At 46.2% G+C, this 23,977-nt stretch overlaps 1 protein-coding gene and 1 long non-coding RNA gene across 7 annotated transcripts; one reads left to right on the forward strand and one right to left on the reverse strand.

Moving 5' to 3' along the window:
• The first annotated feature begins 54 nt into the window (after positions 1-54).
• Positions 55-23,938, forward strand: LOC130526353 (uncharacterized). The gene is made up of 7 exons (XR_008950710.1): positions 55-100; positions 14,330-14,421; positions 14,959-14,990; positions 19,171-19,307; positions 22,066-22,234; positions 22,345-23,737; positions 23,770-23,938. It is a non-coding gene; the product is annotated as an uncharacterized LOC130526353 (long non-coding RNA).
• ido1 (indoleamine 2,3-dioxygenase 1) lies at positions 9,609-22,400 on the reverse strand. 6 transcript variants are annotated; one of them, XM_057033931.1, is made up of 10 exons: positions 22,063-22,400; positions 19,158-19,253; positions 14,928-15,047; positions 14,642-14,760; positions 14,515-14,529; positions 14,326-14,425; positions 13,550-13,667; positions 13,420-13,471; positions 13,193-13,341; positions 9,609-12,805 (listed from the first exon to the last, which is right to left on the reverse strand). In XM_057033931.1, exons 1-10 carry the CDS (start codon positions 22,147-22,149, stop codon positions 12,336-12,338), a joined length of 1,326 nt encoding a protein of 441 aa, XP_056889911.1. In that variant the 5' UTR covers positions 22,150-22,400; the 3' UTR covers positions 9,609-12,335. The 6 variants fall into 6 exon arrangements, with proteins under 6 accessions (XP_056889911.1, XP_056889908.1, XP_056889909.1 ...); XM_057033928.1 differs by adding an exon at positions 19,652-19,886 and having other exon boundaries at positions 13,420-13,667; positions 22,063-22,178; XM_057033929.1 differs by lacking the exon at positions 22,063-22,400 and adding an exon at positions 19,652-19,886.
• Positions 23,939-23,977: the final 39 nt, after the last annotated feature.

Raw genomic sequence — 23,977 nt, forward strand, 5'->3', positions numbered from 1 at the left:
CATCTGCACTTTGTGCCCATGTGACCCTTCTGACTGGTTAAAGGAGCGGGAGATTTCAGTTGCTACCTGTCCACATTCTCACCTGGTGTCCGGCTGCTGGGTGAGTTTATTGAGTTTCTTACTTTCTGCTGGCTTTGTCATCTGCTGTCATGGTGGCTCCTGCGGTGCTGTTGGGTCTACTTGGTAAAGATAATGATAAGTTCTGGATAAGTCTTGGGTTTGTTTGGTTTACTTGTGTCACTCTCATTGTCTCCATGCTCCTAAACTTAAATATTGATATTGTGATGTTGTTAACGGAGATGGATTTGGTGTTTGACCGTCTTTCTGAAGCTTTAAATGTTTGTTCAGGTTGCTTTTTCCCTTGCTTTGGAATGTTTGATTGTTTGACCAGCTTGTAGCAAGGATGTCCACTTCCTGGTTTGCCCAGTGGTTTCTGGGAGCTGTAGTCCAGCTGTGTTTCCTCTGGAGAGACAGAGGCTATTGGGGCTGCTGGGCTATATCACATTTGCCTTTCAGACGTACATAAATGCTTGGGATTTGCTACTTTGAATGTTATTAATGTGTTTAAAGATTCCATTTGCTGCTGATGTTTGATATTTGAATATGATGCATAATATGTGTGAAGTATTTAAAATGCATTTGTTCACTGACATCATGCTATTGAACTTTTATGCCCTATCAGGATACAAAAGGAATTAGTCGTATTTTAAAACATCTGGTGTAATGCTGTTTAATATTGCAATGTGTATGTAAGTGCTGGAAAGTTGTGCTTATAATGCACATGAGTGAAACCTTGATTTCCTGATTTCAGGTTTATTACCTGCTCACTGCACTTTGGAAATAAAAATGACAAAAGTGGAAAAATTGAATAGAGTAATATCCTTATAGTTTGGACACCAAGTTACCCTTTCTGTGGGGAAAACAGAACATGCACACACACCCACTCGCACACACACACCCACCTACCCACCTACCCACACCCCACCCATACTCACTCACACACCCACACACACACTAACTCCTGTGGTCAGGATGTCAGTACCCACACATCTGTGGGGTGGGGTGGGGGGGGCTCTTCCCTCTGAGCAGCCCTGCAGGTGTCATTGTTGGAGGGGCAGTCGTTCTGGGCAGATTTCCATCTTTCCCCCTCTTTCTAACACCAAACCTGTGCTTCTTTCACGTGTCCTCTGGAATATTGTCTGAGGTGGAGAGGTTTATTTAGCTTAGCTTAGCTTAGCTTAGCTTAGCTTAGCTTAGCTTAGCCGTAAACAGAGCACCCTCTACACCCTGAGAGCACCAGGGCTTCTACTGGCTCCAAAACAAGTCTCCATTTCAGAGTAATTACACTTTCTCGTGGATGTTTTCTACACTCGATTTTAGTTCTTTTTTTCTTTTTTTTATACCTTTTTAATTAGGTGCTAAAGTCTGGAATTAACTTTCTGTTCCCCATCACCTTGTTTGGTGCCAGAGGCTTTTCAAGTCAACCTGCCTGGAAAGTTCTGGTTATCCCACTGAATACGGGCCTTAAACGCCTCTCGACCCTGGACGTGAATCCCAGGAGAACCGGAAAGCAAGTGAAGAACTCCCAATGGCTTCCTTCATCAACCTCATCACATTTCTTCAAGACACTTTTTTTTTGCCACTGTACTAATAATCAGCACTTTATTAACTATGGTAATTACACACTAGTAGAGCTTGTGATGCGTTTTTGAACATTGACGTTACTGTTGTAGCCTGAACAGAGACGGATACATGTAGCAACCATAGGTTGAGCACAAATGACACGTCGTTGTTCTGCTCGGCAGCAATGATGACAAATGTGTGCAAATACCAAGAACTTGTGAACAACTGTACTTTGGGTCCTCAGGATCATTAACACCACGACGGGAAGCCGGCCAGGCTTCCTGTATTCCTGACTTCACTTCCTCCCGTTTCTCTTGCTGTGTTGTTTATCCGGTGTTTCTTCCTCTACACGTCTATCCGTCAAGCACACTTCAAACAGCCAGTTTACACTCTATAGTGGGTCCCTTTCACGCTTAAGCTGGTTCCCATGTGTTGGGAAAGGTTTCATCGTCACTTGCTCATCAGCATCACAGACTTTCCTGTCAGTTTTCCCAGGATGCACAGCTGCTTCTCTGCACACCCGTAGCTGGAAAGGTCTATTTATGGACGGATAAACTTGGCTACATCCCCTGTTTACTCACTGCTGAACAACCATTGTATGTGGAGCAGGCAGGCTCTCTGGCGCTCCGGCGTTGGGAGCAAAGGCAGCGTAAAGACCTACGAAGGACGTATGAACAGGGATGATGTGCATCAATGGAGAAATCATGGCGGAAAGAAGTTACCATTGTATGTCCAAGAATATTAGACATCAGCACCTTTGTGTTGCCCACGTGTAAGTTACAGAGGGCTTTAGGGTGGAGCTGGAACTCCTTCAGGACACTTCGTTGATCAGAAAACAATGTGACGGACAAGGACGGGGGAAGGGAAGCCAATGTTCCAAAAGGAAATAAAGTCAGAAATCTTCCAAAGAGCAGAGGAGAGCAGGCTACATGAGTCTAAATACTTTGGATCAAAGATTCAGAGCCACAGGAAATGTGGAAAAGATTTGGAGGAGGACACTCAAGCTGGAAAAGATGTCAAAAGTGATTTAAGAGAAACTAGCAAGGCCGGCAGGTAGAGATGGTGCTGCTGGTTTAATGTGAATCAGGAGGAAGCGATACCAGACACAAGGAAATGGTGTTTCCCCTCACGTGCACATACGCACGGGAACGCTCTTCACAGCACGGATCTAGATGTTTCTAGGTGGCGTATTACCGTGTTCTGCTACACACGTGCACAAGGTCCATGGTTGTTTCTTCATGCCTCCAGTAGCAGCAGTAGCAGCAGCAGCAGCAGCAGTAGTAGTAGCAGCAGTAGTAGCAGCAGCAGCAGAGCAGCAGCAGCAGCAGTAGCAGCAGCAGTAGCAGCAGCAGCAGTAGCAGCAGCAGCAGTAGCAGTAGCAGCAGTAGCAGTAGCAGTAGTAGCAGTAGCAGTAGCAGCAGTAGCAGCAGTAGCAGTAGCAGTAGCAGCAGCAGCAGCAGTAGTAGCAGCAGCAGCAGCAGCAGCAGTAGCAGTAGTAGCAGTAGCAGCAGTAGCAGAGCAGCAGCAGCAGAGTAGCAGCAGTAGCAGCAGCAGCAGCAGTAGCAGCAGCAGCAGTAGCAGCAGCAGCAGCAGTAGCAGCAGCAGCAGTAGTAGCAGCAGCAGCAGAGTAGCAGCAGTAGCAGCAGCAGTAGTAGTAGCAGCAGTAGCAGCAGCAGCGCAGCAGCAGCAGCAGCAGCAGCAGTAGCAGTAGCAGCGCAGCAGAGCAGCAGCAGAGCAGCAGCAGAGCAGCAGCAGCAGCAGCAGAGCAGCAGCAGCAGCAGCAGAGCAGCAGCAGAGCAGTAGCAGCAGCAGCAGAGCAGCAGCAGAGCAGCAGCAGAGCAGCAGCAGAGCAGTAGCAGCAGCAGCAGAGCACAGCAGAGCAGCAGCAGAGCAGAGCAGCAGCAGCAGAGCAGCAGCAGAGCAGCAGCAGAGCAGAGCAGCAGCAGAGCAGCAGCAGAGCAGCAGCAGTAGCAGCAGCAGCAGTAGCAGCAGCAGCAGTAGCAGTAGCAGCAGCAGCAGAGCAGCAGCAGAGCAGCAGCAGCAGAGAGCAGCAGCAGCAGAGCAGCAGCAGAGCAGAGCAGCAGTAGCAGCAGTAGCAGTAGCAGCAGTAGCAGTAGCAGCAGTAGCAGTAGCAGCAGAGCAGCAGCAGTAGCAGCAGCAGTAGCAGCAGTAGCAGCGCAGCAGCAGCAGCAGCAGAGCAGCAGCAGCAGCAGCAGCAGAGCAGCAGCAGAGCGCAGCAGCAGCAGCAGAGCAGCAGCAGCAGCAGCAGAGCAGCAGCAGAGCAGCAGCAGCAGCAGCAGAGCAGCAGCAGAGCAGCAAGCAGCAGCAGCAGAAGCAGCAGCAGCAGCAGCAGCAGCAGAGCAGCAGCAGAGCAGCAGCAGAGCAGTAGCAGCAGCAGCAGAGCAGCAGCAGAGCAGCAGCAGTAGCAGAGCAGCAGCAGCAGCAGAGCAGCAGCAGAGCAGCAGCAGTAGCAGCAGTAGCAGTAGCAGCAGCAGCAGTAGCAGCAGCAGAGCAGCAGCAGAGCAGCAGCAGCAGAGCAGCAGCAGCAGAGCAGCAGCAGTAGCAGCAGTAGCAGTAGCAGCAGTAGCAGTAGCAGTAGCAGCAGCAGCAGTAGCAGCACCAGCAGCAGCAGTAGCAGCAGCAGCAGAGCAGCAGCAGAGCAGCAGCAGTAGCAGAGCAGTAGCAGCAGCAGCAGAGCAGCAGCAGCAGCAGTAGCAGCAGCAGCATCTTCTCCGCTGCTTGGAAAAGTTGTTGTGTTATTAAAATGGTCTGGACTCTGGTCTGGACTCTGGTCTGGACTCTGGTCTGGACTCTCCCTAGCATAAGGGCAACCCAGCTACATGAATCATGTAACCACTCTTAACCATGAGGAACATGCTTGTGAATTTGATACAGTGTCTCTGGCAACCTTTGCTGACTAGGGTTTAGGGTCGGGTTAGTTTAGGGTTGGGTTAGGTTAGGGTTAGAGGGTTGGGTTAGTTTAGGGTTGGGTTGGGTTAGGTTAGGGTTTAGGGTCAGGTTAGTTAGGGTTTAGGGTTGGGTTTAGGGTTAGTTAGGGTTAGAGGGTTGGGTTAGGGTTTAGGGTCAGGTTAGTTAGGGTTAGGGTTGGGTTTAGGGTTAGTTAGGGTTAGAGGGTTGGGTTAGGGTTTAGGGTTGGGTTAGGGTTGGGTTAGGGTTAGTTTAGGTTAGGGTTGGGTTAGGGTCGGGTTGGGTTAGAGGGTTGGGTTGGGTTAGAGGGTTGGGTTTAGGGTTGGGTTAGGGTTTAGGGTCGGGTTAGGGTTAGTTAGGGTTAGAGGGTTGGGTTAGGGTTTAGGGTCGGGTTAGTTTAGGGTTGGGTTAGGGTTTAGGGTCGGGTTAGTTTAGGGTTGGGTTAGGTTTGGGTTGGGTTTGGGGTTAGGGTTGGGTTAGGTTAGGGTTTAGGGTTGGGTTAGTTAGGGTTGGGTTAGGTTTGGGTTAGGGTTGGGTTTGGGTTTAGGGTCGGGTTAGGGTTAGGGTTAGAGGGTTAGGGTTGGGTTAGTTAGGGTTAGGGTTAGTGTAGCCTGATATCGAGAATCTTCAGGGACATCGTGTAGTTTCAGTCCAGATAATATCATATCTCAATACATTGTTTTTTGTGCTCCAAGGTAGTTTTCTCTGTCAACTGGACTGGGTTTCTTCTCTTGAAGACGTTTCGCCTTCTATCCAGAAGGCTTCTTCAGTTCTGAAATCGCTGGGGAGAGAGCTTGAAAATATATAGCCCCTGTGGACCATTTGCATGCTAATGATCCGGGTGGTCACCTGAGAGTCGTTAGCAGGGTCGTTGGTCGGGTCGTTCACCTAGTTTCTGTTGAGGTGTCTCCCCTTTGTCTGCTGGGTCACATGGTGATGAGTCACTGGGTCTCCTGGAATGGTGTGAATGTTTGTTTTGCTGTTGGAAGGAGTGGAGGACTGCATTGTATGTGGGTGATAGGAAGTGCCTCAGGCCACCACCTCTGTTCAAGGATGGTTTCTCCAATTTAACATGGATAGCTTCCTTAACCCCCCTTTTTTGTGCTGTTTTAAAGACAAACGTGTCACTTCTCTGAATCTTTTTGAACATCCTGACAGCGTCTCCTGTGGTCGGCATTCGACCCAGTAGCATCTCAGAAAATAAAAAGTCTTCCATTTCACTGTTTTGGCCTAGCTAGGTTTGGTTTGGTTTGGGTTTTGGCAGAATAATAATTATAATTTATTTTATGTGCTTTTGCTTGTCAAATCCTGAGCTGTTCTCTCCAAATATTTTGGCTCTTGCAAAACTGATGTCATGAATAAAGAATTTTGCCCTGCGTTCACGTGACCATTCTGATCAATTTCATGGGTTATAAACTTTAAATACCCAAAAATTTCAACATTGACAGTGATTATTAGTGATGATGGTCAAATTATGTTTCAAAACATCAAAGTTAACGATGGACAGGATCGTTTTTGGAATAAACGACCGCAGACTTTTTGATGTGTCTGTCTTTGAATCCTAAAAAATAAAAATATAAAATAATCTCTCTTCATTGAGGACGTGTGGATAATGAGATTAAATCATCCTCAGCTGTTTTACAATGAAATGATTAATATGGACAATAGAGGCAGCAGAAATGGCTGCTGGGTTACTGGTGATAATGCAAACACATGAATTTGTACTTTATTGGTCTCTCATAAAATGATGTGATGCAACTGTGACCGTAAATACCGACTGAGCAGGTTGTTGCTTGTAGAGTGAGAGGGTGAGGGTGAGGGGGTTAGGGTGAGGGGGTTAGGGTGAGGGGGTTTAGGGTGAGGGGGTTAGGGTGAGGGGGTTTAGGGTGAGGGTTGGGGGGTTAGAGGGTGAGGGTTAGAGGGTGAGGGTTAGAGGGTGAGGGTTGGGGGGTTAGAGGGTGAGGGTTGGGGGGTTAGAGGGTGAGGGTGAGAGGGTGAGGGGGTTAGAGGGTGAGGGTGGGGGGTTAGAGGGTGAGGGTTAGAGGGTGAGGGGGTTTAGGGTGAGGGTTGGGGGGTTAGAGGGTGAGGGTTGGGGGGTTAGAGGGTGAGGGTTAGCTGAGAGGGTTCAGAATCAAAAGAAACACCTGTTTACTCTCGTGTTCAGAGTTGCAGCTTTTTTTGGTGTGACGATGCCAGTTCATGTCAGCCACCCTCCTAAACTGCTCCTATTGTCGTTCCTGCTCCATGGCTGCCCCCCCCCCCCCCGTCTCAGACGGAGCTCTGCATGAGGGCCCCCCCAGGATCCTGACGGAAGTGGAATGTTTTCATTGTAAAGTTCGAGATTAGGCAACCAATGCAGGATTTTCATCTTGGTAGCCCCCACCTTTCCTTTCTTACATAAGTAAACCAGGAGGATTAATGAGCATTTTTGTGTGTGTGTGTGTGTGTGTGTGGTGTGTGTGTGTGTGTGTGTGTGTGTGTGTGTGTGTGGTGTGTGTGTGTGTGTGTGTGTGTGTGTGTGTGTGTGTGTGTGTGTGGCGATGCTAAATCATGGTTAGCATGCAACATCTGTGGCAGTGGTTTTAAATAGAGATGTTTTAACATCCTACTGGAAATCTCCAACAGACTTTCTAAAATGATGTGTGTTATCTACTGTGTAATCAACCCCTGAGCTCATGCACGTTTCCCTTATCAGGCTTCATGTGCAGAGTGGAGTGAGTGACGATAGACGTGGACTTTTCTTTTCCATGCAGGAGACCCCCCAGGGAACTTCCTTTATTTTTCTAACCCGGATGAGAAGCTGTTGATAACATGAGTGTGTGGGCGCCAGCAGGGAAGGTGACACGAGCGTCATCTCTGAGGAAGAGGAAGTTAATCAGCCGGGCAGGAGCCAGCAGGACAATGGCTGCACGGCATGAAAACCAAGTGGGCAAACTGGGCATAAACACAAAGAAAGACGCGTTGTCTCTGTTTTTCAGCAGAATTCTACGGCGCCCGTGAGCGCCCGTGAGCGCCCGTGAGCGTGCTGTATGTGCGCCACATTTAGGTTTATTTGCATTGTTTTTTCTGCAGACACGCACATGTGAGCTTCTAATCGTTACACATTCCAAAGTTGTGTTAACCTTTCTGGTGACGTGTGTCAGCTAATCCAGAAGGTCAGCGAGCTTCTAATGGCCATGAAAATCTGATCTAAATGTCTGATTCAGTTCTCTGTGGAAACCAGTGAGCAAAACACTGAGTGAGTGCAGACTGCAAATTAGAAGTTTCTCATTTTAACAACTCTATTCTGCTTTTTCAAAGCAAAATACTTTATTATTCAAATGGAGTTCACTTAATTTGGTGTATCATCAGCAATCACTATCTTTAAAGCTAATCATTGTTCTTAGCTTTGGAAGGCTTATTGCCTTAATAGAAAAGGGGGAACTGAACCCTCAGATTGATTAACTCCAGTAGTTGGACATTTTTGTCACAAAGTGCAACCTTAAGGACAGAAATTGACAGATTGGTGTCGAGTTGTCAGAGATGCCAGACTGTTGAGGTCAGGGGAAAAGTGGAGTCAGAAGAAGGGACCGTCATCTAGAGATGTCCAGAGGTGGGGGGGATGTTCTTTCCTGCTATTATTGTGGTGGCTTCATTAAAAAAGGCTCACGTTGAGACTGTTGTATCGACACTTTGGACAATAAATCGAGTCGCTACACTGTCAGAATCTGAACTCTTGGAGATTAGATACACTTCAAATGGGAAAAGGGACAGTGCTTTGCTCGTTAATGTCATATTTGTGACACACTTCCCAATTGGTTCATGTCAATGATGTTTTTCTTTATTTAGAATGGTTACTCATTGGGTTCCTCCCTTCAACATATTCCCCTTAGCACATATGATTTGTCAACATTAATACATTTACACTGCCATGAATTATCTATTAAATCTAACTACTAACCCTAACTGGAGTTGTAAGTGAACCTTCAGATTTGCCTTAAAAATATAAAGCATTTAATGACCTCAATTTTTTTCTTAATTGAGGCACTCTTATAAAAAAAAAAGAGAGAAAAGCTGTACAATAGCTATAAACAAAAGTATCGCTAACAGCTAGAAAAACGATGGTTAAGTTCATTGATGGTAACTTAGATAGCATCTTTGATGATCACAATTTTCTCTTAACAAAAATAGTCTGAATTAATTAATTCTATAAAGTCCAGTGAATAACAGTGTGTTATTCACAAAGAAGTGATCGCGAGTGCATGATGAGACTACGTAAACTCCTGCGCCATTTTTAATCATTAAGTTTGGCGGCTGTTTTTTCATCGGAATGTTACAATTCGTAGTCACTTAGAAAATGTGTTAAGCATGAAACGGTGTCAGGACAGGAAGCCCCAGTGTTGCTAAAGCTTTCACACCTGTTCATCAAATGCATCTCGAGTCCAGACTGATGATTGCTAGTGGAACATGTTCCAATCTCAGCTCCACTTAAATTAGACCTCCAAGGAAACTGGAGGACCGTCCTCTTGCAGGTCAGGTCAGACTGTCCCTGAGTAGAGTTCCTGGTATTACAGGAGACGGCACACTTCTGAATTTGGACTGTTTATATTCATTAAAGAAGGCCGGGTGCTGCTGTTCGGCCCGTAGACAGAAACCACAGCGAGAGACCTGTCCCCGACTCGGAGGTGCAGGAAATGACCGGCTCGTTCATCAGAGTAAACTGATGCAAGCCTACCCCGGCCCCCGGGCAACTCCAGAGTAAGGAGGAGTCTCGCCCCTCTCAAGGAGCTGGGTTCCAAAGCCGATGCTGCGTGTGGAGGGGAGTCCGACCACCTCCAGCTGGTACCTCTCAAACTCCTCCACCCCCAGTAAGGTGGTGGTTCAAGGAGGGGATGTAGATCATTATGTAACCCTAACCCTAACCCTGTCTGGTCCAGACAATCAGAGCGTGATGCGAAGCACTTTGTGGGCGTTGTGACGGTCACATTGTTTCATCAAACTTGTGGAATCACATTTCACAGAATGTATGTTATATAGTAAAAGTCTGTGCTTTAAGTGTTGTTGGGATGATGGAGGAATTGTATTAACAAGTGATAATGTTTTTATTTATATTTCCATTTTGTAGTTTCATGGCAAAACATTGTACCCATTCATTTTTCCCAAATGTCCTTCAAGCCTCAACAACCATTGAAATGAATGAGTCATGTGTGCTTTGCAGACTTGGATATCATGACGTCAAATCTTGATACCATGGTCCAAAATACACAGCAGAAAGAACAAAGGGTTGTGTGTGAATGTTCTGTGACGTCATTAAGGCCGGACCACCATTGATACTGGCCTCAACGGTAAATCAGCCCTTTTCTGACTGGGACAGCTTAAGTTTTCATGTGGGCGTGGAGAGTGAGAAACTTTACTGCCAGAAGACTCCGTCAAACGGTTTGAAGCTTCTGTGAGAGTCCACACAGGTGGGAAGCAAAGAATGGTCAGAGATAACCCCAACCCTGACCCTACCTGAGATACGTGTTTTGATTGACAGCTACAAGAAAGTCTAAAAAAGCCCCAAAATACCACATTTACATTTAGCTTGTACTCCTAAATATGGTCCTACAGGGTGATCCACCAATGTCGCGATCCTTATTGGAGCAGGTGCTTTGCATGCAGCATTTTTAACCCCCCCCCCCCCCACTTCCACACTGATATATATTGAGGGGGGGTGAATCAGATCTCCAGGATGAGAATCCCTTAAAACGATTTCAAAAACTCAAAACAAGAACTGAACGTTGGTGATGCAAGGACAGTTTCTGGGGTGGGGGATTCCAATGTCCTCCCACAGCCCAAGAACATTAGGGTCATGTGACTACATTAGGGTCATGTGACCACCTACGACCAGATAATGTTTCTCATGTTGACAATGGTTCAGAAATTAAAAAAAAATAAACAAAAAAAAAAAAACAAACAACAACAACTTGCATTTCCTGTTACTTTAACACAGCTATATATCTATTTGCATACATATATGTGAGAGAACTATTGTTATATTCATAAACTACCAACTAATACATTGGTGACTAGTTATCAAAACTCAAGTAGAAGGAATTACTGGCATGTAAAATAATAACACTGGAAAAAAAGCACAATTTCCTTCACTCAAATCACCACATAAACTTCAAATGATGAAATAAATGGGGCATGAAGGCAACAGTGGTCCCAGTAGTGATCGGGACACTAGGGGCAGTAGCCCCCCCATCCCAAGCTGAGTAGATGCTCCAGCAGATACCAGGAACTGCATCAGCAGGAGGGTCCCCCTGGTCCTGCTCCAGGTTTCTTCCTGTTAAAGGGCAGTTTTTCCTGACTCTGTTGCTTGTTGGGGGCCAGGCCCTGCTGGGGTTCTGGAAAGGGTCTAGAGACAGTTTTGATTGTAACAGATTTGATTTTTTTTAATCTATATCCAGAGGCAGTGAGAATAGGAGGGTCACAGACGGGTTGATTTAAACTGACGAGTGCGTCTTAATCAAGAGGCAGGGAAAAGGAACCTGGATCAGTTGATTGTCTGCCACTTGTGTGGATCTTGAAGATGAAACCTGGTTCCTCACACCCAGTTGGGCTGTTCCAAGGTTCACAGTCCAAAAAGAATCTAAAGCAATGGTGAACATGTTTGTCTCATAAACACTGTTCCATGATCCAGGACAACCCAGATGTTCTGAGAGGACCTGAGTTTATCTCCAGGGTGGCAGCCAGGAGAGGAGTGCTGAGCCCCACACGAAGGTCCTGCACCTCCTCACCAGCTGAGCTTCTCTTCAACATTTGTTGAGCTATTTAGATGCAATCTTTGCATTTAATCTCCTATAAAAATGTGAGACTGAATGAAGAAAAGCTGAAATCTGTGACCTCACACATTTTACTTAGTTTAACTGGCTCCAAACGGCATCGAGCATTTATGCAACGTTTGTTTTAAAATGGAGAATTCAGTGTGAAGATTAAAGAACGGATTTATTATTGTTGCTGTTAATAGTAGTGTTATTACTATTATTATTATTATTGCTGTTATTGTCATTATTATTATTATTATTATTGCTGTTATTGTCATTATTATTATCGCTGTTATTGTCATTATTATTATTATTGCTGTTATTGTCATTATTATTGCTGTTGTCATTATTATTATTATTATTATTATTATTATTATTATTATTATTATTATTATTATTATTGCTGTTGTCATTATTGTTGCTGTTATTATTATTATTGCTGTTATTGTCATTATTATTATTATTATTGCTGTTATTGTCATTATTATTATCGTTATTAGCTGTAATGGTGAAATGTTTTGGCTAACGTCTCTGGATAATTGAGCGATTGACTTGAATTGCTTTACTCAATAAAGACATTTCATTATGCAGCCAAGGATGTGTAACATGAGACGTGTCTGTAGCGCCACCTTTCAGCGATGGGAGGGAACTGAGGCCAAAATGATTCTACAAGAATTCTGGAGCAGCAAATCAGTCCAAATGTTCTGGGAGTAAAAATGCAACAAGCAGGTGGAGAGTTCTGGCTGTACTGTGTCCAGGAGAGTTTAGCTTCAAGATTCCTGTTAAAGTGTCATCACGCACACACACACTCACACACACACACACACACACTCTGGTATTTACAACACTGCAGGTGCTGCTGGTATCCAAACATGAGTTCTGAACGTTCGAACGTTCTGACACTACGGCGCATGAAGGCATCTTTTGTTTCGTTCACTTCCTGTGTTTAAGATTGTTCAAAGCTCCAGTTGGACCAGTGATGTCATTAACCAGTAATTATCTGCCAGCTCCATAATTAATGAGCTGTGCTGTGCTTTGCTTGGTTTCTGCGCTGGACCCCAGGTGGTCCTCAGGTTCCGCTCCCGTGGCGGCGTCCTCGCTCTCTGACAGGAAGGCTTCTTTGGTTTCTCTCCGCACGTGTTTCAGGAAGGTCATGATGCTGGAGCCACCGGTGCCCATCTCCTCTAATGCAGCTGGAGCTTTGCTGATGAGCTCCTCCACTCCAGAGGTCTGCTCACGAATTTGCCGCGCCCGGGCAGCAGGAATGGTGATGAACCGACTGACAACGGTGATGTGGTAATTGCGTAAAGCCAGAAGTTTTGTGAGGCAGTTCTGAAAGGCCTGGGTGAGCTCCTCACTGGCCCGTTGCTGGACGAATGTTTTCAGGGGTGTTTGTAGCGAGATGTCCTCGATCAGCTTCCTGTGAGCCGGCGGCATGTAGCTCCGCATGCGGGTTAGAAAGGCGCCTGGAGAGGAGCAGGGTCCTCATGAGTGTCAGGATGTAGCAGCGTCACTTGTCGCGTGTCACATGCTGCGCGTCACGTGTTACGTGTCAAATGTCACGTGTTACATGTCAAATGTCGCGTGTCACATGTTGCGTGTTACGTGTCACATGTTACGTGTCACATGTCACATATTGTGTGTTACGTGTTACATGTCGCGTGTCACGTGTCACATGTCAAATGTCACGTGTCTCATGTTACGTGTCACGTGTCACATGTCACATGTTACGTGTCAAATGTCGCGTGTCTCATGTCATGTGTCACTTGTCGCGAGTCACATGTTGCGTGTTACGTGTCACATGTTACGTGTCAAATGTCACGTGTCACATGTTACGTGTCACTGGCTCTCACCACTTTTCCCTCCGTGCTCGACTCCCAGAAGTTCATCAAAACAGTGCAGCAGGCTGCTCTGGGCGGCGCTTCCTCCCGAATACTCCAGCGGTTCTGGCTGCACGCCTTGGTAGACCAGCCCGCTGGGCATGCTGGGATTGTCCTTCCACCTGTTCATGGCCAAACACCTTCGCTTCAGGAAGACTTCTCATTTTTACCCATTTAGCAAACAAAAAAGATTTTTGTACCCAGACAGGAAGATTCTCATGATGCCATAGAAGACGGCCGGTTTCACGTGCACTAAAAAAAGGAAAACATTAAATATACAGTAGGGGTGTGTGTGTGTGTGTGTGTGTGTGTGTGTGTGTGATACGTCACCATGCATTAGCTGCAGAGCATCTTTCATGTCTTGTAAGGACCGGCCGATGGCTTCCAGGGCTCCGGCCACAGCAGCGGCGTTCCCATTCCTGACCCCATTGATTACAGTGGGAATGTTCTGCAACACGAGTCCATTTGTTTAAGCTTTAGACTTTTTAATCAAGAGGTCAAACAGAAAATAGTTTTGAAGGTTGTGTGATTGTTACGTTGTCTCCCCCTAGGGGATGACCCAGGCAATAACTGTTTTCTTTTCTCCCGCTCTGTGGTGTGTTTTATGTGCGTCCCTTTACCTTTCGGGTTACTAACAAGGTACGGTCGTAACAGTGATAAAAGAAGGTTTAGCAATTGGTGATTATTCAGAAAGTAAAAGGTGGAAAAGACAAAAAAAGAGGCCACATTAATGTTTGGAATGCTAGAAAAAGCTCTGGGGCAGGAATGAAACACCTCCGGTGTTCCCATCGACTCAAAGGCAGAAAAATGCAGAAGCTCTGTCCTAACCCTGCCTACAATATGCTTTTATTATTATTATATATTATTTTGGACGCTCTTCCACAGCTCTTATCTCATCCAGATGATGACACAGATCAGTGGTCTCTGGTTCGAGCTCATGTTGCAGGGTTCTATGGAGCTGCTGCTGAAGAGCTTTTAGAAGAACAACTCGTGTTCTATGTCTTTAATTCTGGCCTAAATAAATAAATGAAGTACAATTAAATGTAGACTAATTTTCTACCTCAGTCTATAGTCAACAATGATCATATTCATAAGTCTATTTTTACCCAGATTCCAGAGGCTGCTGCCAGCTCTACTAACAAAGTAACCAAGAAGAAGCCTTGGGCGCAGTCTCCACCTGGGATACTGACTAGGAGCTCCAGGTTACTGCAAATACAAAGGAGAATTATTGCATTCACTACAAATGATAAGAAATGAAACTATCAATTTAAATGTAACATGAAAAACACACTTACTCGATGGCAAATGGCCTTTCTCAGGAGGCGGAGGGAGGACGGAGGAACACAACAGGTTTTAGCTCGTGTACAGACTCGATGCACGTTGGATCGTATATATCATATAGCATAAATAAGTCCAGAGTACCCCAGTGGGTCCTTCTTCCTCCAGTTGGCCAGCACTGTGTCTGCATGGGTGAGGATCGGTGGAAGGCCTAGACGCTGTGAGACCTCCCAGTATGGGATGGCCAGATTTTGTGGCAACATCTTAAATGTCAATATGGAGAAATGCTGATGTCATTACACTGAAATGGAGATGCCTCTTCTATTCATGTCAAGACAGGAGACACGGAGTTCCATCAGTCGACAGGAACTCACACTAGTTTTACATTCTGTGGTCATCTTAAAACTGCCCTTCATGGTGGCTGAAGTACCTCAACTGTGTTCTTCTCTCCCTCCTGCCAGATGTAGCCCATGGTCATCACCCCCAGGGCCAGGTGAGCCAGCCGTAATTCCCGGTGCAAATTTAGGAACTGACTGCTGAGCAGCGGCATCTGAAACACACGCACGTTGTTTAACCCTGACCCTGTTTAACCCTGACCCTGTTTAACCCTGTTTAACCCTGACCCTGTTTAACCCTGACCCTGTTTAACCCTGTTTAACCCTGACCCTGTTTAACCCTGACCCTAACCCTGTTTAACCCTGACCCTTTTAACCCTGACCCTGTTTAACCCTGTTTACCCTGACCCTGTTTAACCCTGACCCTGTTTAACCCTGACCCTGTTTAACCCTGTTTAACCCTAACCCTGTTTAACCCTAACCCTGTTTAACTAACTCTAACCCTGTTTAACCCTGTTTAACCCTAACCCTGTTTAACCCTGTTTAACCCTAACCCTGTTTACCCTAACCCTGTTTAACCCTGACCCTAACCCTGTTTAACCCTAACCCTGTTTAACCCTGACCCTAACCCTCTTTAACCCTGACCCTAACCCTGTTTAACCCTAACCCTGTTTAACCCTAACCCTAACCCTGTTTAACCCTAACCCTGACCCTAACCCTGTTTAACCCTAACCACTAACCCTGTTTAACCCTAACCCTGTTTAACCCTGACCCTAACCCTGTTTAACCCTAACCCTGTTTAACCCTAACCCTGTTTAACCCTAACCCTAACCCTGTTTAACCCTGTTTAAAACCTAACCCTGTTTAAACCCTACCCTGTTTAACGCTAACCCTGTTAACCCTAACCCTGTTTAACCCTAACCTTGTTTAACCCTGACCCTAACCCTGTTTAATGCTAACCCTGTTAACCCTGACCCTGTTTAACCCTGACCCTAACCCTGTTTAACCCTGACCCTAACCCTGTTTAACCCTAACCCTGTTTAAAACCTGACCCTGTTTAACCCTGACCCTAACCCTGTTTAACCCTAACCCTGTTTAACCCTACCCTAACCCTGTTTAACCCTAACCCTGTTTAACCCTGACCCTGTTTAAAACCTGACCCTGTTTAACCCTAACCCTGTTTAACCCTGTTTAACCCTGACCCTAACCCTGTTTAACGCTAACCCTGTTAACCCTAACCCTGTTTAACCCTAACCTTGTTTAACCCTGACCCTAACCCTGTTTAATGCTAACCCTGTTTAACCCTGACCCTGTTTAACCCTGACCCTAACCCTGTTTACCCTGACCCTAACCCTGTTTAACCCTAACCCTGTTTAACCCTAACCCTGTTTAACCCTGACCCTGTTTAACCCTGACCCTGTTTAACCCTAACCACTAACCCTGTTTAAAAACCTAACCCTGTTTAACCCTGACCCTAACCCTGTTTAACCCTGACCCTGTTTAACCCTGACCCTGTTTAACCCTGTTTAACCCTGACCCTGTTTAACCCTGTTTAACCCTGACCCTGTTTAAACCCTGACCCTACCCTGTTTAAACCCTGACCCTGTTTAACCCTGACCCTGTTTAACCCTGACCCTGTTTAACCCTGTTTAACCCTAACCCTGTTTAACCCTGACCCTGTTTAACCCTGACCCTGACCCTGTTTAACCCTGACCCTGTTTAACCCTGACCCTGTTTAACCCTGTTTAACCCTGACCCTGTTTAACCCTGACCCTAACCCTGTTTAACCCTGACCCTGTTTAACCCTGACCCTGTTTAAAACCCTGTTTAACCCTAACCCTGTTTAACCCTAACCCTGTTTAACTCTAACCCTGTTTAACCCTGTTTAACCCTAACCCTGTTTAACCCTGACCCTGTTTAACCCTGACCCTGACCCTGTTTAACCCTGACCCTGTTTAACCCTAACCCTGTTTAACCCTAACCCTGTTTAACCCTGTTTAAACCCTAACCCTGTTTAACCCTGTTTAACCCTAACCCTGTTTAACCCTAACCCTGTTTAACCCTGACCCTAACCCTGTTTAACCCTAACCCTGTTTAACCCTAACCCTGTTTAACCCTAACCCTAACCCTGTTTAATAACCCTACCCTGACCCTAACCCTGTTTAACCCTAACCACTAACCCTGTTTAACCCTAACCCTGTTTAACCCTGACCCTAACCCTGTTTAACCCTAACCCTGTTTAACCCTAACCCTAACCCTGTTTAACCCTGTTTAACCCTAACCCTGTTTAAACCCTAACCCTGTTTAACGCTAACCCTGTTAACCCTAACCCTGTTTAACCCTAACCTTGTTTAACCCTGACCCTAACCCTGTTTAATGCTAACCCTGTTTAACCCTGACCCTGTTTAACCCTGACCCTAACCCTGTTTAACCCTGACCCTAACCCTGTTTAACCCTAACCCTGTTTAAACCTGACCCTGTTTAACCCTGACCCTAACCCTGTTTAACCCTAACCCTGTTTAACCCTAACCCTGTTTAACCCTAACCCTGTTTAACCCTGACCCTGTTTAACCCTGACCCTGTTTAACCCTAACCCTGTTTAACCCTGTTTAACCCTGACCCTAACCATGTTTAACGCTAACCCTGTTAACCCTAACCCTGTTTAACCCTAACCTTGTTAAACCCTGACCCTAACCCTGTTTAATGCTAACCCTGTTTAACCCTGACCCTGTTAACCTGACCCTAACCCTGTTTAAAACCCTGACCCTAACCCTGTTTAACCCTAACCCTGTTTAACCTAACCCTGTTTAACCCTGACCCTGTTTAACCCTGACCCTGTTTAAACCCTAACCCTAACCCGTTTAACCCTAACCCTGTTTAACCCTGACCCTAACCCTGTTTAACCCTGACCCTGTTTAACCTGAACCCTGTTTAACCCTGTTTAACCCTGACCCTGTTTAACCCTGTTAACCCTGACCCTGTTTAACCCTGACCCTAACCCTGTTTAAACCCTGACCCTGTTTAACCCTGACCCTGTTTAACCCTGACCCTGTTTAACCCTGTTTAACTAACCCTGTTTAACCCTGACCCTGTTTAACCCTGACCCTGACCCTGTTTAACCCTGACCCTGTTTAACCCTGACCCTGTTTAACCCTGTTTAACCCTGACCCTGTTTAACCCTGACCCTAACCCTGTTTAACCCTGACCCTGTTTAACCCTGACCCTGTTTAACCCTGTTTAACCTTAACCCTGTTTAACCCTAACCCTGTTTAACCCTAACCCTGTTAACCCTGTTTAACCCTAACCCTGTTTAACCCTGACCCTGTTTAACCTGACCCTGACCCTGTTTAACCCCTGACCTGTTTAACCCTGACCCTGTTTAACCCTAACCCTGTTTAACCCTAACCCTGTTTAACCCTGTTTAACCCTAACCCTGTTTAACCCTGTTTAACCCTAACCCTGTTTACCCTAACCCTGTTTAACCCTGACCCTAACCCTGTTAACCCTGACCCTGTTTAACCCTAACCCTGTTTAACCCTAACCCTAACCCTGTTTAACCCTAACCCTGACCCTAACCCTGTTTAACCCTAACCACTACCCTGTTTAACCCTAACCCTGTTTAACCCTGACCCTAACCCTGTTTAACCCTAACCCTGTTTAACCCTAACCCTAACCCTGTTTAACCCTGTTTAACCCTAACCCTGTTTAACCCTAACCCTGTTTAACGCTAACCCTGTTAACCCTAACCCTGTTTAACCCTAACCTTGTTTAACCCTGACCCTAACCCTGTTAATGCTAACCCTGTTTAACCCTGACCCTGTTTAACCCTGACCCTAACCCTGTTTAACCCTGACCCTAACCCTGTTTAACCCTAACCCTGTTTAACCCTAACCCTGTTTAACCCCTGACCTGTTTACCCTGACCCTGTTTAACCCTAACCCTAACCCTGTTTAACCCCTAACCCTGTTTAACCCTGACCCTGTTTAACCCTAACCCTGTTTAACCCTAACCCTGTTTAACCCTGTTTAACCCTGACCCTAACCCTGTTTAACGCTAACCCTGTTAACCCTAACCCTGTTTAACCCTAACCCTGTTTAACCCTAACCCTGTTAAACCCTGACCCTGTTTAACTCTGACCCTAACCCTGGTTTAACCCTAACCCTGTTTAACCCTAACCCTGTTTAACCCTAACCCTGTTTAACCCTAAACCTAACCCTGTTTAACCCTAACCCTGTTTAACCCTAACCCTAACCCTGTTTAACCCTAACCCTGTTTAACCCTAACCCTGTTTACCCTAACCCTGTTTAACCCTAACCCTAACTTACCTGGTCCACACAGGAGCGGAGCTGGTGAGCCTCCACGAGTTGGGGGACGTGCAGGGCGATATCCATCCATGGCTGGTAGTAGGGCGGAAGCTCTTGCTTTCAAAGGAAATCCAAGAGAATAAGAAGAAATAAATACCTGATAAATATCTGGTAGATTTAACTTTTGTCATGTCAGTTAAGATAAATTGGACTTGGCACATGCTCAGACAAAAGAAAAAGGTGGACTAACATGTTTAACTTGCTGTTGGGTTAAAGTCCCTCAGATAAAGTAAATAAGATTAACCCCCCCCCCCCCCCAGTCAATAGCACAAGCTCCAAGTTCTGTCAAATTTTGAGTTTTATAACTTGGAACTATTCAGAACTTTCAAACACACGTTGGTTTTGTGAGGCAGCTGTTAAACTTTATATTGTCGTGCATCAACACACGGAGGCAGCAGGCCCAGAAGGTGAGCCAGGACAGGTGTCCTCGGTCTTAGTGCACGCTCCCCTCCTACCTGAAGACCTCCACAATAGTGGAGCAGACCTGTGGCGCTGACGCCTGGAACCATGTACTGTCTCCAAAGACGGGTCCTAACACATGAAATGGGCCTGCCACCCACCCTGGATCTCTGAGTGGGAACAGACGACACCACCTGAACCGTGGCAGGTCCATCAGAACGCACGCCACTGGGTTCATAGAGAGTTCTCATCCCGAAGCATCAGCAGACTCAACTCTGACCTCAAGCAAACCTGTCAGCATGAATCGATAACGTTGATACCTCGTGCACTTCTGCACTTTATCTCTTGCACGACTGACATTTAACTCCTAATGCAGTGGATGGTACAATATATGCTGCAGTTAGCCTAACCCAACCCTAACCCTGACCCAATATATGCTGCAGTTAGCCTAACCCAACCCTAACCCTGACCCAATATACGCTGCAGTTAGCCTAACCCACCCTAACCCTGACCCAATATACGCTGCAGTTAGCCTAACCCAACCCTAACCCTGACCCAATATACGCTGCAGTTAGCCTAACCCAACCCTAACCCTGACCCAATATACGCTGCAGTTAGCCTAACCCAACCCTAACCCTGACCCAATATACGCTGCAGTTAGCCTAACCCAACCCTAACCCTGACCCAATACGCTGCAGTTAGCCTAACCCAACCCTAACCCTGACCCAATATACGCTGCAGTTAGCCTAACCCAACCCTAACCCTGACCCAATATACGCTGCAGTTAGCCTAACCCAACCCTAACCCTGACCCAATATACGCTGCAGTTAGCCTAACCCAACCCTAACCCTGACCCAATATACGCTGCAGTTAGCCTAACCCAACCCTAACCCTGACCCAATATACGCTGCAGTTAGCCTAACCCAACCCTAACCCTGACCCAATATACGCTGCAGTTAGCCTAACCCAACCCTAACCCTGACCCAATATACGCTGCAGTTAGCCTAACCCACCCTAACCCTGACCCAATATACGCTGCAGTTAGCCTAACCCAACCCTAACCCTGACCCAATATATGCTGCAGTTAGCCTAACCCAACCCTAACCCTGACCCAATATACGCTGCAGTTAGCCTAACCCAACCCTAACCCTGACCCACATATACGCTGCAGTTAGCCTAACCCAACCCTAACCCTGACCCAATATACGCTGCAGTTAGCCTAACCCAACCCTAACCCTGACCCAATATACGCTGCAGTTAGCCTAACCCAACCCTAACCCTGACCCAATATACGCTGCAGTTAGCCTAACCCAACCCTAACCCTGACCCAATATATGCTGCAGTTAGCCTAACCCAACCCTAACCCTGACCCAATATACGCTGCAGTTAGCCTAACCCAACCTAACCCTGACCCAATATACGCTGCAGTTAGCCTAACCCAACCCTAACCCTGACCCAATACGCTGCAGTTAGCCTAACCCAACCCTAACCCTGACCCAATATACGCTGCAGTTAGCCTAACCCAACCCTAACCCTGACCCAATATACGCTGCAGTTAGCCTAACCCAACCCTAACCCTGACCCAATATACGCTGCAGTTAGCCTAACCCAACCCTAACCCTGACCCAATATACGCTGCAGTTAGCCTAACCCAACCCTAACCCTGACCCAATATATGCTGCAGTTAGCCTAACCCAACCCTAACCCTGACCCAATATACGCTGCAGTTAGCCTAACCCAACCCTAACCCTGACCCAATATACGCTGCAGTTAGCCTAACCCAACCCTAACCCTGACCCAATATACGCTGCAGTTAGCCTAACCCAACCCTACCCTGACCCAATATACGCTGCAGTTAGCCTAACCCAACCCTAACCCTGACCCAATATACGCTGCAGTTAGCCTAACCCAACCCTAACCCTGACCCAATATATGCTGCAGTTAGCCTAACCCAACCCTAACCCTGACCCAATATACGCTGCAGTTAGCCTAACCCAACCCTAACCCTGACCCAATATACGCTGCAGTTAGCCTAACCCAACCCTAACCCTGACCCAATATACGCTGCAGTTAGCCCAACCCAACCCTAACCCTGACCCAATATACGCTGCAGTTAGCCTAACCCAACCCTAACCCTGACCCAATATACGCTGCAGTTAGCCCAACCCTAACCCTAACGCTAACCCTAACGCCAACCCAACCCTAACCCTATACGCTGCAGTTAGCTCAGCCAGTTAGATGATGGGATGTATCTATTTTATTGACGAGTTATTATTCTGCTCTATTTTATTTCATCTTCAAGACTTTAGTAAGCAAACGCACTGATTTTTCTTACTATTGCACGATGATGTAAATCCCTAATCTACTGTAAAGCATTTGATTTTGATCACGTTTTTATCTGTTCAGTTTTTGTATTAGATCGCTGCCACACGTTGGGAACTTATAATTATTTAATATTTCCACTTACCAGCGGATCTGAGAGGACAAAGCCCAGCTCCTGGGAGACGCAGTAGGAGTGCAGAGAGAAGGGAGCGCTCCAGTCTGGGGCCGCCATAGATCACCAGCACCGCTGCTCCTGCTGTCTGGGCTCCAGCCCGTCCGTGTGGACTCTGGACTTCACGTTAACCTTCTTATCAGCAGTGATTACATTTGCTTTGATCATATACACATCCTACTTCTGCTGTTGCTCAATGTAACTCCAGCCATCGGTTATCATTTAAACCATGTCATTTCCTGTTTCTCCCTGCAGGTCGTCTTTCTTTAAATGATGTGGAACCGTTTGCAGTGGGTTAGGGTTAGCTTAGGGTTAGCTTAGGGTTAGCTTAGGGTTAGCTTTACACAATATGAGGCCCATGTGCAGCAGAAGCTGGTGACCTCTGTCCCAGTGTGCACGGAAGGGAACACTCAAAAAAGTTAAAGACTAATTTGGAGTTGAGAAACAGCAGTATTGACAGTTTAGGTCGATAGTCACAACACGATCATCCCACGTTTGTGGACGTTATGTGATCACTAGATTCAAGAAGGGATCTCTTTGTGCAGACTAACCAAGTATTGCTGAGACATTCACAGACATCTAGCAGCAAAAGAAAAAACAATGACCTTGTGATGGACATGTAACCTGTCTGGTTACACGCAATAAGCCAGTAACTTTTATAAATGAACAGAAATAAAGGAACGTCCACCTGGTGGTAGTTCTGCTCTGTGGTTTAACAGACTAGCAAAGAGCCGTGCCCCTGGTGAGGGACTTGGTGGTTTATTTGGTGAGGAGAAGTTAGCTTTATTTTCTTCATCAGTGGCAGGAAGAGGAGGATCAAGAAGACTGTGAGCCCCACCTGCTGGAACTGAGGGAATATTGCAGCTAGGATGCAAAAAGATGACGTGGTATTATGAAACTTGCCCAACAACTAACCCCACGATTAGTTAAATTGGTTAACATAATAATTAGTTCTGTAAAGTTGACAGGTGCTAATTTAGAACCAAAGCCATGCAAAGATCCATTATTCTAGTGTGGTTCTGCCTTGGCGGGCCCCTGATCCAGCCGTCTTTGAGCCTCGTGGTCCCAGAACAACCTTACAGAAAATGTTCGGCCTTCTTTAAGATCTGAAAAAGCATTTTGGAGCAACAAAGCGAGAGTTGGCTGAGAAATCAAGCGTCAACAGAGAACTTTCTATATAAATGATATATAATTAATAAACCATCAGTCAGGGAATATGACCTATTTAACAGCCCCATTAGTTCTTCAGGGTGGGGGTAGAAGTCATCATGAGAACACCTCAGTCCAGTTTATCAAATGCTTGAGCTCCAGGACTTCGTGCAACTTCACTCAGCAATTTTCACGTGCAAATCAAGAAACAACAAATGAAGGAGGAGGAACAGTGACAGAAGGTTCTGTACGTCCATCGCTGACGTAAAGTTCTGAAAGAGTCTAGATCCAATCAGGTCTAACCCTACAGGTATACGCAGTTCACCCTTCACCAGCCATGTGTTTGCTGCCATTAGCCTCATGCCATGAGCCATTAGCCTCATGCCATTAGCCAGTAGCCTCATGCCATTAGCCAGTAGCCTCATGACGATGACTCTCAGAAACAGAGGGGTCCCTCAAGCGTGGCTCTACTTCAGGTAGCTGCTTCTTCTCTAAAATGGTTTTTAAAGTTTTTCCTAACCACGCAGAAAGGACACAGGCGTAACACCAGAGAAGTTTTCACTGCTTCTTACTCCTTTCGAACATGTAATTCATGCAAAAATGAACGTGGAACCACCTTTTATTTTTTTGAACTTGTCTATCTCTCAATATTATTTCATCGTCTTTATTTTCAATAACAAGTTTAAAATAAACTGTCAAACTGTCATTGCCTTAATCGGTCCTATTTCATTTATTTGAA

This window comes from Takifugu flavidus, chromosome 5, assembly GCF_003711565.1.
Source record: "Takifugu flavidus isolate HTHZ2018 chromosome 5, ASM371156v2, whole genome shotgun sequence".
Lineage (NCBI taxonomy): Eukaryota > Metazoa > Chordata > Actinopteri > Tetraodontiformes > Tetraodontidae > Takifugu > Takifugu flavidus.

What these genes read in the sequence shown, in the direction of transcription:
- ido1 (XM_057033928.1), bottom strand. Translation starts at nt 19,846, where the DNA reads ATGAGAACTCTCTATGAACCCAGTGGCGTGCGTTCTGATGGACCTGCC. An exon ending in ACTATTGTGGAGGTCTTCAG is followed by an intron (nt 19,254 to 19,651) that starts GTAGGAGGGGAG and finishes TTCCTTTGAAAG; the next exon opens with CAAGAGCTTCCGCCCTACTA. An exon ending in CAGCAGCCTCTGGAATCTGG is followed by an intron (nt 13,668 to 14,325) that starts GTAAAAATAGAC and finishes CTCGTGTTGCAG; the next exon opens with AACATTCCCACTGTAATCAA.